General features: G+C 46.5%; 1 protein-coding gene across 4 annotated transcripts in view; it reads right to left on the minus strand.

Annotated features, from left to right (window-relative positions):
• Positions 1–1803: 1803 nt before the first annotated feature.
• SLC22A15 (solute carrier family 22 member 15) overlaps positions 1804–12985 on the minus strand; it is an 81308-nt gene continuing 70126 nt past the window's right edge. For 2 of the 4 annotated variants that reach the window (XR_518141.4, XR_011390505.1), the window contains exons 9-12: positions 8789–8909; positions 6440–6516; positions 3891–4079; positions 1804–3602 (exon numbers count right to left, since the gene is read on the minus strand). Coding sequence is in view for 2 of the 4 variants with exons in the window: in XM_002715736.5 (XP_002715782.2) it covers positions 3513–3602; positions 3891–4079; positions 6444–6516; positions 8789–8909 (473 nt within the window). In the remaining 2 variants the exon portion in view is untranslated. The remainder of the gene's footprint in view (positions 3603–3890; positions 4080–6439; positions 6517–8788; positions 8910–12985) is intronic. The other 2 variants (XM_002715736.5, XM_070077816.1) reach the window with 1 other exon arrangement.

Raw genomic sequence — 12985 nt, forward strand, 5'->3', positions numbered from 1 at the left:
TATGAAGGAGTAAGTTCTAATGGGAAGCTGTAATTCTGATATAATGGTGCTAATCATTTCCGTACATATTTGCTGAGACTGTAAATCATCTACTGAAAGTATGTTTGTCAACTGCCTGCCACAGAAACACCTGTCTGGAGCGCAGACACTCAAGCAGGGCCCTAGGAACTTTTTCTTCTGGGGTGTCTTATTTTATGTGTCCATCCTTAAATATTAAAGAACGCCCACCATGCTTAAAAGCAGATGAATGACAGGAGCTTCTCAGCAGGCCAGGTTTTCACTGACAACAGCAGGAAACTGCAACCTGGTGTTTTCTTTTTCTTTCTTTTTTTTTTTTTTTAAGTGATTCCCAACAGTTTAATGTAACTCCAAGACAAAAGACAAAGCATGACTACGACTACCTTTCCACACATACACAATATGCACATGTGAGCTTATAAATTTTTTTTTTGACAGGCAGAGTGGACAGTGAGTGAGAGAGAGACAGAGAGAAAGGTCTTCCTTTGCCGTTGGTTCACCCTCCAATGGCCACCGCGGCCGGCGCGCCACGCTGATCCGATGGCAGGAGCCAGGTACTTCTCCTGGTCTCCCATGGGCTGCAGGGCCCAAGCACTTGGGCCATCCTCCACTGCACTCCCTGGCCACAGCAGAGAGCTGGCCTGGAAGAGGGGCAACCGGGACAGAATCTGGCGTCCCGACTGGGACTAGAACCCGGTGTGCCGGCGCCGCAAGGTGGAGGATTAGCCTAGTGAGCCACGGTGCCGGCCGAGCTTATAAATTTTAATTAATAACTCTTTACACTTCAGAGACCAAAAAATTATCAAAAAGCTCTAACATAATTCACTACAACAGCCCCCCTTCTCACCCTACAGTTAATAATATTACCTCTAAAATAAATGTATTCTATAATTTTTTCTGTTAAAATCAGCTCATAAATTTACAATGTTGTTATTAGTTCCCAAGACTAATATAAATTCACCCCATTTTTCTACAACGAAATGATTATGTTTTACAAGGAAACTAATTCTGAACTGATCAAGCCCTTGCTGCTAAAAACCTTCTGTTTTTTTTCTCCTGATGTTGTGTGCATCTAAATTATACCCAGTGTCTTTCAAGGTCTCTGTGGAGTGAGGGTTTTCCATAACCTGTTACTAAGACCTTTGACCCTGCAAACTCTAGCATGTCTGACATTGTTCTTGTTGCTTTTTAGAAGATAAGATTTAATTCTGACTAGAATTTAAAATTTCATAAAATCATCTACAGTAACAAAATATGCTCTCTATCAAACTCTATTAAGAGTTTTCCAACAATTTAATTGATGCAAATGTACATGTGTGCATTTGCTCTACACTCAGTATTCTTTAACAGTTATTGTCAAATGGAAAAATCATCTGTTCTTATAAAAGTAACAAACAAAAAACCAGTAATTAGTAAACTTTGGTAAAGGATTGTCTAGAGAGACAAAATTTAGTGACACATTTGACAAGAACAGCTGACAGCCAGACAACACTCCCTCCCTCCGTTCTTCTACCTCCTGGCCAGGAACAGGAAACCCAGGAACAGAATGAACTGAACCCTCGCTGACTTAGCCAGAGAGACAGCGAACTCCAGTCCCAATAGAGATGACTTCCAATTATTCCCCAAATACAACCAAGCCATAGTACTGGTCATCTTAGGGTGTTGGACCCATGGGTAAGATTTTTTTAATTTTTAGTTTTAAAAATGTTCTATAATAGAATGCAGTTATTATTCTTATAATGCAAAAATAACTCTAACCAACCAAAAATCACACACACACACACATTAATTCACTGTTTTATTTTAAATAGTTGCTCATTTATGAAGAACTAAAAGTTTAAGTTCTCCCTCTCTTTTACTAAGGAGGGGTTGATGTCTAGCCTCCAAAGGGAGACAAGTAGGATTCTGCAGTTTGAAACTTTGGGTCAGATTTGTCCACCACTTACAAAAATGATACTGGGAAAAGTCCCACAGTCTTCTGGGTGGGAGAAACAGTAACATTTATGAGATCCTTACTGTGTGGCAGCACAGCAGAGAGAAATGAACAGGAGTAGAAATGGCCCAGTTATGAAGAGCCAATTTATAATCCGGGGCATAAAGTACACAAAAGTGCTTCAGCAAGTACAAAGGGACAGATGACATAGGGCAAACCGGGCGGTCGCCGCAGGAGAGACCAGGACAGTCTCTGCAGCCTGTTCAGGGGTGACATCCTCAGCATCTCCAGCGGCAGCCACAGCAACACCTCGTCCTTACCCCTAATGCACTTCCTTTCTCTCCAAGACATTAGCAGAAGCGGGAATTCAGAAAGCACAGGAATTTTCCTCGTTGGGAAAGTGACCTAAAGCAAAGTGGCCCTAGCTCATGGACTCCAGATTTGTACTCCTACTGGAAACAGTATTCAAGTGTCACACGGGAACAGGTATTTTCAACATGATTTTGGGAAACTAAGGATGATTCTGATTTATCTGGAAGTGGAGAACACTTAAAGGAAAGTCAACATTTCCCAGGAAACCACTGGGCCCTCCATTCTGACCTCACAGGTAGGGCAAGAAGACTCAAGCTCTCCAGTGTTGCTTAAGGCTCTCCTGGCACCGTACTGAAGGCAAAACAAATCAAATGTTAGGAAAGACGATTCTCCTTCCTCCCCCAAAACAGCACCTTCTTCTGTCTGTCTTACATCCAACTGTTCACCACGGCACTGTACCTTGAGAAACCATTAGCAACTAATGACGCTGAAGTTACTGCTGGTACTGAAGTCTCGGAAGGGGGTTTCTCTGGAGGTGTACATGAGGGGGAACTGAAGGAACTGCACTACTTACGTAGCAGGGAGAGTGAACAGGGCCCCAGCCGCACCTGACTTTGCGGCGCACTGCTTTGGCACAGCTGCCTTTTACCAGTGAGTCTTGTGTGGCACTAAAGGCACAAGGAGCCCAAGGCAACGATAGGCTAGGGACCAAGCTGAGGACTCAAATTTCATTGGCTGAGCTCAGGCTGAGGGCTTCGGGACACACAAACGAGCTTATTCCTGGGCAGACAACTGAAGTGCTAACACCAACGGGCCCAGAAGAGCTGGGTGAGGAGCACGGGATTGGGCAGATGTCAAACATGGTCGAAGGTTAAATGTGAAGGATCGCTGATCTCAGTCCACTGAAATGGTGGGAAATTCTACACACTGCTTCTAGATCCTAAGGAAGGAAAAGCCACAGGATCACACTTGTAGATATGGATCAGCCGACCACTCTGGAATGTCGACTTGAGTTATTTGGCCAGAGGTCATGATTCTGGGTTGAACTTGAGTTTTGCACAAATTAACAACTATTCCCTCCATGCAGTGACTTTGTCTCCTGTGAAATCTCTTCTCCGACTTCCTTTGTGCCTGCACATCTGTCCCCGCTTGGCACCGTCTCTGTGCAGCGTCAGACTCCAAGGAGAGCCCTCCCTGGCCAGAGGCAGGAAAGACGATGCTCTGCTTCGGAGGAGGAGTCCACGGCTGCTCACTTGATCATCTGGGTCTCCTCATCTGCATCGTAAAACTCTTCCTCTTCCTCACTCTCACTCCCCAGAGTGCTGCCCTTGTCTGCTGGCTGGAACGGGAAAGGAGGAAGGGGCAGTGAGATGTCACCATGACACGGCTAAAGCTCCTCAGCTGACAAGCGGATTTTTATGACATCCACTCCCCTAAGCAGCAGCCCGGAGTGCTGGGAGGAAGCCAGCGAATCACCGGCCATCCTTATTTCTGAGGCAGCGCTGCCGGAGCCCACCCTGGCTTTCCAGCTGTGAGGCTCAGGTCTACTCAGTGCAAACACCCTTGTTCTCCGCAGCCAGCATCACCAGGCAGTCGATGGGAACGATGAGGAGCCCCTTCCCCCTACCTGTGGCAGGTCCAGGGTCTGTAAAGACAGCGCTTCCTCCCCCAGGCGCCGGTAGGAATACACCTGCAGGTCAGAAACCGTCTCGAGCAACGGACTGTTGAGCGTCTCCGGCAACAGCAAACTCAGGAGGCCCGCGGCCAGGCCGGTGGCTCCAAAGACAACGAAGGGTAGAGACCACTGCACGTATTTCTGAGGGATGAGGAGCAGGAGGAAAACACAATCCCAATGTTAGCAGCCTCCCAGCGGAGGGACAGCCCTGCTTCTTACCCACTGTTGCTCTGCTCATGGAGATTTATTCTGGGAAGCTGAGGGGAGATTCCAGGCCTGGAGAGGGGACTGCATGAACCACAGGCAGCAAGGGGAGGTGGTGCAGAAGCACAGGACTGATCTAGGCACAGGCTGGGTGTTGGGGAAGAAGAGGCCGCGGCTGCGTCTGAGCAGAGAAGGCCAGCACAGAGCCAGGGTGCACAGGGAGCCTGGTGTCCAAGTGAGCAGCTTATAACATAGTGACCTTCACATTTTCATTACTAGGAGACACTGCAAAATACTGATGGCGAACTTTAAAGTTCTCAACCTTGGACTTGTCCAACTACTCCATGTAACTTGACCCTATAACTGATAGGCCCAGGGATGAAGGTATAAAGACTCAGAAAGTGGCCTGGGTTGTGGTGCAGTGGGTTAGGCTGCCACTTGCAACACCAGCGTCCCACTTAGAGCACCGCCTCAAGTCCTGGGTGCTCTGCTTCTGATCCAGCTCCCTGCTGATGTACTTGGGAAAGCAGAAGAAGATCGCCACGTACCAGCCACCCATGGAAGACCTGGGCTGGAGTTCCAGGCTCCTGGTTTTGGCCTGGCCCTGCCCCAGCTGTTACAGCCATTTGGAGAATGAATCAGTGGACAGAAGACTTCCATCTCTCTGTCTCTTCCTCTCTGTAAATCTGCCTTTCAAATACATAAAACAAATCTGTAAAAAACTCTATCACACATGGCAGGCACTTGCACAGCAGTCAAGATGCCACTGGGATGCTCAAATCCCATACTGGACTGCCTGGGTTCAAGTCCTGGCTCCACTTCTGATCCAATTTCCTGTTAATGTGCACCCTGGGAGGTAGCCGGTGATGGCTCAAGTACTTCAGTCCCTGCCACCCAATATGGGAAACCTTGAGTTCCAGGCTCTCAGCATTAGCGTGGCCAGCCTCAGCTGTTGTGGGTGTTTGGAGAGGGAAACCGCAGATGGGAGATCTGTCTCTCTGACTTTCAAATAAGTAAATAACATTAATTAATTAGAAGTTAAAACAACAACCAAACTCTATCACATCTATTTGGCTTGTCTACTACTTAAATTGGATGCAGTAAAGGGCCAGTGTGCAAGCAATTGCTTCAGAGATCTGGAAGATATTCTTAAGAAAATTTAAATACATCATCTCCCCTCAGACACTTTTTCCATGATTTTTCAAAAGTGGAGAGAGGATGAAAAGAAAGGACAGAGGGGGAAGGTGTGAGAGGAGAAAGAGAACGGGGGTGGGGGAGGGAAGAGGCAGAGACCTTCTCATTTCCCGCCCCCTGCATGCAAACCCAGGTCCAGCTGTGTGGGTGTGCAGCTAGAGCCAGAGGAGCACAACACTGCCCCCTCTTGCGAGCTTGGCAAGTGGTAGCAGGCATGGCGCTGGGCGCTGGGCAGCCAGCCAACCTCAGATATCTTTAGCAATAAACACCAAATGTCAGACACATTCTACAGAGTGAAACAGACAACTAATGCAACCCCTTCAGAGGGACCTAAAAGGAGTGTGAGATGCGGGCAGAAACTCAGGAAACGCAGTGAACTGCCCTCGGAAACACACAGGCCACCAGGGCATCTCAGAGTCATGCCAGGAGGCGGCAAGTGGAGCCGCTCGAGGATGGAGCGGCTGCCTCCGCAACGGGTCCACGGCCTCGCACCAAAGCTAGCCACCCTTCTAGTCCTGGCTGGCGAGGCACGCAGCAGTGTGCACAGGGCCCCTGGGTTCCTTCACGGAACCTGAGTGTTTCAAGAATGGGAGGACTTCGAGCTGTCATTTAGTCCCATCCCCCTTTCTTTCAACTATGCCATTCAGATAATGTCAAAAAAAAAAAAAAAAAAAAAGTGAGTGAACAAACACAGTCCTAGAACAGAAAACCAGGAGAAATACTCCAAAGTGGTGTGCCTTTGGGGAGAGACTTCACTGCCATCTGCAGCATGAGGATCGTGGTGATGGCACACAGCGAGTGCCAGGTGTGGTGCCCGTCACACGGCAGAGGCTGATGGGCCTCTACCAGAACTGGTTAGCTGATGAATGGGGACAGGGAGGGAGCTCACTGGCATCAGCTGACCCTCCTCTGAACACGGTCAAGAAACCACTAGACCTGCTGGGGAGAAGCAGCCTAGGCAAGAGCTGAGGTTCCTAATCTAAAAGGCCCAGGTTCATGGTTGTGTCAGCTGATCAGAAACGGCATCTGTCGTGACTTCTTTCCACTCACAAGCACAGCATTTCCAAAGCAGATTAAGAAAAACAAAACCAGGAGGTACAAACCAACCAGTGAGGGGACGAAGGGAGCAATGATGCCACCAACTCGGGAGAACATGGAACAAGTCCCAAGCCCAACGTTCCTGGAAGACACGAGCAGACACAAAGTCAGTAAGTTCTAGAGGGCAACCGAGAGACCCTGGGGGGCTGGTGTTGTGGTACAATGGATTAAACTACTAATGAGACATGTGCATCCCACAGGGGGGTGCCTGGTTCCAGTCCCAGTTGCTCTACTTCTGATCCAGCTCTCTGCTAATGCACTTGGGAGAGCAGCAGAAGGTGGCCAAGGTGCTTGGGCCTCTGCCACCCAGTATAGTGTTTTGAGTTCCTGGCTTTTAACTGGTCCAACTGCACCTGTTAAGGGCATCTGGGGAGTGAAACAGCAGATGGAAGATCTTTCTCTCTGTCTGTCTCATCTTTCTATCACTCCACCTTTCAAATAAATAAATCCAAAAAAAAAAAAAAATGGGCCTAGAATAAAACTAGGGTACTTCAAAAAGCACATGGAACATGGAATGGAAAGATAAGTCTACTTTGGTGCAAGAAGATTTTGAATGCCATGCACAGTTTTTCTTTAACCACATAGTTCATGAACTGTCAGAAGTACTCTTGTCTATCTTAGAGGGGAAGCACAGGATCCCATGCAGCAGTGCTGCCCGTCAGAACTTTCCATGAGGCTGGAAATGTTCTATAATTACACTATGCAGTATGGAAGCCACTAGACACATACAACTACGGGTGCTTGACATGTGGCCTGTGAGGAGGAAGAAGTGCGTTTTTAATTGATTTAATTCTAATTAAACTTGAACAGCCACATGAGGCTCACTGGACAGCACATCTATAGAGGATGTTGCGAAAATGAGCATCTGAGCGTTTCTTACCAAATGTCTCACAGGTCTCTGTCTCTTAGGTCTCCTGTCAGTGAATGCAGCCACAGATACCAAGCTTCGTGATCTGAAAGGTCTGCCCATTTATTTAAACTCAACTGATCAACTACAGAAGGGTCAGGCAGATAGGAACTGACTGAAAAGGTATTTTCAGGAAATCCTTCATAGGGAGTGTAGGCAGGAAAAGAGGGGAAAATGGGAGGCAGAGGTCATGGTTTTCAACAGGGTGGCCACACATCACTCTGTTATCCCACCCTAATTGTTCATCTTGCCCATGCTTGCTCTCCAAAGTGTCCAGTTTGGACAAAATGGCCAACAGCAAGACAAAGTGGATTGTAGGAATAACTAGGAAATGACCAGCCAGTCGCCAACAACTGATCTTTTCTGGGAAAAGGAATTTCAAATTAACAGGCAGAGAGACCCACAAGGCCTCCTGCACAGGGAAAGGAGAGGGAGGGACATATTTGGAAAGATCCTGAGAGACCTGGGAAACGGGTGCTGAGGATGGACTGGCCCGGCCCAGGAGGCAGCTCTGCAGACCACAGGCTGCACCCCACCCTCCAAATTTGGGAGTGTGTTTTGTATTCAGATTATTTTATGAGGGGAAGTTAGCATGGAATATGTCCTTTTGAATATAAATACATCCTACTCATCAAAAAACACATATTACATGAATATTTAAATGAAATATTCAATGAATATTGTATAAAATGATCTTTTAATTGTGTATATTTTGTGCTCAAATATCAGTTCTGTGAGAACAGGGACCTCGCTCCTTGTCTTTTTAGAAAAATATTTACAATTGCTTCTCAGCCTTTTGGCTAAGCTCAAGTATAAAAATATTTATTTATTTACTTGAAAGGCAGAGTTACACAGAGACAAGGAACAACTAGGAAATGACCAGTCTGGTTCACTCCCCACATGCCCACAACAGCCAGCACTGGGCCAGGTTGAAGCCAAGAACTCCTTCTGTATCTCCCAAGTGAGTGCAGGGGCCCAAGGACTTGGGCCATCGTCCACTGCTTTCCCAGATGCATCAGTAGGGAGCTGGATATGAAGCAGAGTAGCCAGGACTCGAACTGATGCCCATATGGAATGCTAGTGTCGCAGGCAGCGGCTTAACCCACTGTGCCACAATGGTGGCCCCTCTTTGTCTTCTGTTACATGCCTGACGCTGGATGGGAGCTGAACCAATGAAATCCATGAAAATAAAACCAGCCCTGGAGCAGTGCCTGGATGATGGGCTGTGCCTAGTGGGAAGTGCTCCTCTTCCAGCTGAGGAAAGGGAATGCAGCCCACAACAAAGCTCCAGTGCCTCGGCCAGGCGGGCAGAGAGCAGTCCGCAAGGCAGCTGAGTCACAACAGCGTGCAGAGTCACTGCGGGCCCCGCCTGACTCCAGCTGGCCCCGGGGCGGGAACTGGGCCTCTGCTGATGCAAGCACGGTCCAGATGTACGGGGCACACGTACCTGATGACGGTGGGGTAGAGCTCCGAGGTGTAGATATAGATGATGTTAAAGGCAGCGCTGATGGTCAGCTTCCCCAGCAGGGACAAGGAACGGCTGTTCACCACCGCGAACACGCCTGTGTCTGCAGAGGGCAAAGACAACCCCGGTGAGCTCGACAGAACCTCTCCTTTCAACCACATGCTGCACTCCGAAGCAGTCAGAGGCATCCTGACCATCTCAAACAGCAAAGAGGTTCTCCAGCTGTCTACCTGCTTGGATGGTTCAGAGATCACACACAGACACACACACAGATATTTCCTCTGTCTTTTGGTTACACCCATGAAGCCTTACATACTGCCTGGCTTTCAGGGCCACGGAAGTTATACTCATTCCTGAATGATAGAGCCCCCTGACACATTCTGTACTGTAGGAAAGTAAGCTTCCTGGATATAGACAGAGGGAGAGAGGCAGCTCTCACCTACTGGCTCACTCCCCATGTGCCCGCAACAGCTGGGGCTGGACCAGGCACAATTCAGAAGCTGGAGTCTCAATTTGAGCCTCCCACACGGATGGCAGGGATCCAACTACTTGAGCCATCACCTGCTGGCTCCCAGGGTGCACATTAGCAGGAAGCTGGACTTGGGAGCAGAGCTGGGACTCAAAGATAGTCACTGCACTATGGGATATGGGCCAAATGCCTACCCTATAAATACGGAACTGCTTGGAAATCCTTCCTCCTCAGCTTCTTACTTGACTTACAAATCAATATACCATGTGAGTTTCTTAATGTAATGCTTTGACATAAAATGCAAAAACATTTTATGCCAGTTCATTTCTTTATCAAAAATACCATCAATTATCATGTAGTTCTCTGGGATTCCACAAAATGTAATTATCTTCCTTTCAAACACATTTAACCCGACTCTTTCAATAATTCATTTTCCTCTACCTTCAAAATAACAATTTTCTTTTTGGAGAAAAAATTCCCATTGACTTGCTGTACGCCCTCTCTTCACAATCAGACATCTCCAGTGAGTGACCACCACTCCACATCTTCAAATGCACCTGCCCTGGAACTCAGAACAATCTGCCTCTAATACCATCCTCTCCTGGAACTCAACACACTGTTCTCATCACAAAATGCAATTGCCTCATGACCTCCTTGACATCTGCACACACAGAACACTCTCGTCCTCTTCCGCTCACACAGCGGCTCAAATGAAACATCCTCTACTTCCTCTGACTTCCGCTGGTCCGCTTTTCCAACCCATTCCACTGGCAAGCCTCAGATAACTCCCTTGGGGTCACTTATTTTCCAAAATACACCTGGAGCTATCTTAGGCAAGGCTGGTGCCTTGTGTGCATGTGTGTTCCTGACAGCACTGCACACCTCTGTTCTCTAAATACTTGTTGAACTAAGAAGCGGAAGAACAACAAATTATGTGGAAAGAACTGGTGCTCATCCTTCGCCCCTTGTATGGAGAGAGACATACAAGAAGATGCCCCGTCCCAGCACACAAGTGCCAACCTCTCCTGCTCACCATGAAATCAATCTTCATCTGCCTGAAAGACAGCAGCCCGGACACAGACACCCCAGCACCAACGGACTCAGTCTTGGGGGCGGCTTCCTCCTCTGCTGCCGTTTGGAAGAAACTGGCTCTTTTCAATTCTGAATATGTATTTTTAAGCCACATGGTGCTTCCAGAAAAAGAATCAAGGCTTTCAGCAACTCCAAGACCAACTGTGGGACTTTTGAGGTCTAACAACTTTTTCATTTAAACCAATGAGTGCAAACTAAATTTACTGGTTATTTTTTCAGGAAACTGAGTCAGTCAGGAAAAAGGTATTGGGGTAGCAATGAAGCAAACACAAATGTGCTTGACTGCAAACGATCTCTGGCTTCCACAAGCACGGGAAGGCATCTTTCAGAAGTGCATGGCAGCACCTGACAGTATCTTGACAGGGCTAGAGGTCTGCCAGCCTGAAATTTAAATTCAAATGGCAAGTCATGGGAAGCTCATCACTGGAACATTCACGAGATCCAAAGCTGGAAGAAGGCTCCCGCGTGCGGCTTGAGAAACTTCCTGCCACAGCTCCTGTGGGGAGCCTGGCTCCCACCACCAGCCCGCAGTTGCTCTCCTCAGTCTGACACCCCAGCTGATGCTCACACTTCTCCCTGTCTTCCAGACAACACCCTCAAACCAGGCAGAACTCCTGTCTTCCCCAAGGCAGCCCACATCAATTTCAGACAGCTTTATCTATTAGAAAAGAATTTCTTATCCTTGGGAGACTTGCGCTCTGGAGCTGCTGGGCTGCTCATCATCTTGAGCTAGTACTTGGGATGGCTTTGCAGCCACTGGGCTGGTCCCTGTTCTTCATTATCTGAAAATTACATATTATTGGGCAATTCTCAATGAGTGCTCAAAATTGTTTAGGAAAAAAAAGGGATTTAAAAAAGGTGAATTAAATAATCTTTTCTAAGAAAGAGAATTCTTAAAAGTATCCTTTAATGTAATGAACTCATGGAAATTATAAATTTATTCCAATGATGTAACTACTACAGAAATTATTTTCTGGAAAATTTCTTAGTGCCTTTTTGGGAGTCAGCAAAATAAAATGTCTTGGTATGTCACAGACACATTTCACTGGCCCAAAACAGTGTTCAACTTGGTCACCCACTTCACTCATCAGGGAATCATAAGCAAATTTTATTTTTATAATTTATTCATTTTAATTTATTTGAAAGGCAGAGTAGCAGCAGCAGCGGCAAAGAGAAAGAAATCTTCCATCTGCTGACTTACTCTCCAAATGCCCACAATAGCCAGAGCTGAGCCAGACTGAAGCCAGGAGCCCAAAACTCCATCTGTGTCTCCCACCTGGAAGGCACAGAGCCAAGTACTTGAGCCACCACCTTCTCCCTCCCATGGTGTGCATCATCAGAAGGCTGGATTGGAAACAGGTGGGACCTGAACCCCAGCACTCTGATATGGGATGCAGGCATCCCAAGGGGAGGCTCACTGCTGCACCACAAGGCCTGCTCCTGTAAGTAAATCTTTATTTTTCATATGTTAAAAATATTTAAGATACTGCTTCAAACATCCACATCCCATATCAGAGTGCCTGGGTTCAAGTCCGGGCTCCATTTCCAATTTTAGCTTCCTGGGTGGCAGCAGACATAACTCAAGTATTTGGATCCTCTGCCTCCCATGTCGAAGACCTGGATGGGGTTCTAGGCTCCCATCTACAACCTGACCCAAACCTAGCTGTGTGGGCATTTGGGAAGTGAACCAGCAGATGGAAGATCTCTCTCTCTCTCTGTCTCTTTCTCTTTGAAGTAAAACAAAATTAAAAAAAAAATATTTAGAGAAAAAAAAATTGTGTATCACATGAGTCTGTTAAGGTCATTCATTAACTCTAATAGATTTGTTTCTATATTCCTTAGGATTTTCTATGGAGATGCCCACACAGAGTCTGGTAAATAAACACAGTTTTACTTCTGCTCCAATTCGGACATTTTTCATCTCTTTTTTATGTCTTACTGCATTCTCTAGTGTATTCTGTGCAATGTTCCACAGAAGAGGTGAAAAGAGACTCCCTTTTCTTCTTCCTGATCCTGAGGAATAAGCATCCAGGCTTTCACCATTAAGTGTAAGGTTAACTGGAGGTTTTCCTTTCACATCCGTTTTCGGATTAAGCAAATCCTCTTCCATTTCTGGTTGCTAATAGTTTTTATAATGAGTAACTGAATTCTGATGAGTGCTTTTTCTGCTTGCACTGAAATGATCAGATGACTATTTTTCCCTTTTTATTTTTAATATGGTGAGTAACACTGATTGGCTTTTGAATATTATACCCGCTTTCTATCTGTGGGATAACCCTTGCTTGGTCAGATACAATGCGCTTTCTAGGTGTTACTGCTAATGCTTTAAGAACTTTTCATCTATATTAATGAGGGATATGAGTCTATACTTTCATTTTATTGTAAAGTCTGTTTGGTTTAAGCATCAGAGTTAATTGCTAACCTCACAGACTAAGCTGGGAGTTTTCTGTCCACTTTTATTTTCTGGAGAAGTATACAGAACTGGCATTACTTCTTCTGTGTTTCACAGAATAACCATCTGGGCCTGGAATTCTCTTTCTGGGAATGCTTTAAACTATAATTCAATTTCTTTAACAAATATGAGGCTAGTCAGGTTTCTACTTGTTTCTGAGTAAGCT

The sequence above is a fragment of the Oryctolagus cuniculus genome, chromosome 7 (genome assembly GCF_964237555.1).
Source record: "Oryctolagus cuniculus chromosome 7, mOryCun1.1, whole genome shotgun sequence".
NCBI lineage: Eukaryota > Metazoa > Chordata > Mammalia > Lagomorpha > Leporidae > Oryctolagus > Oryctolagus cuniculus.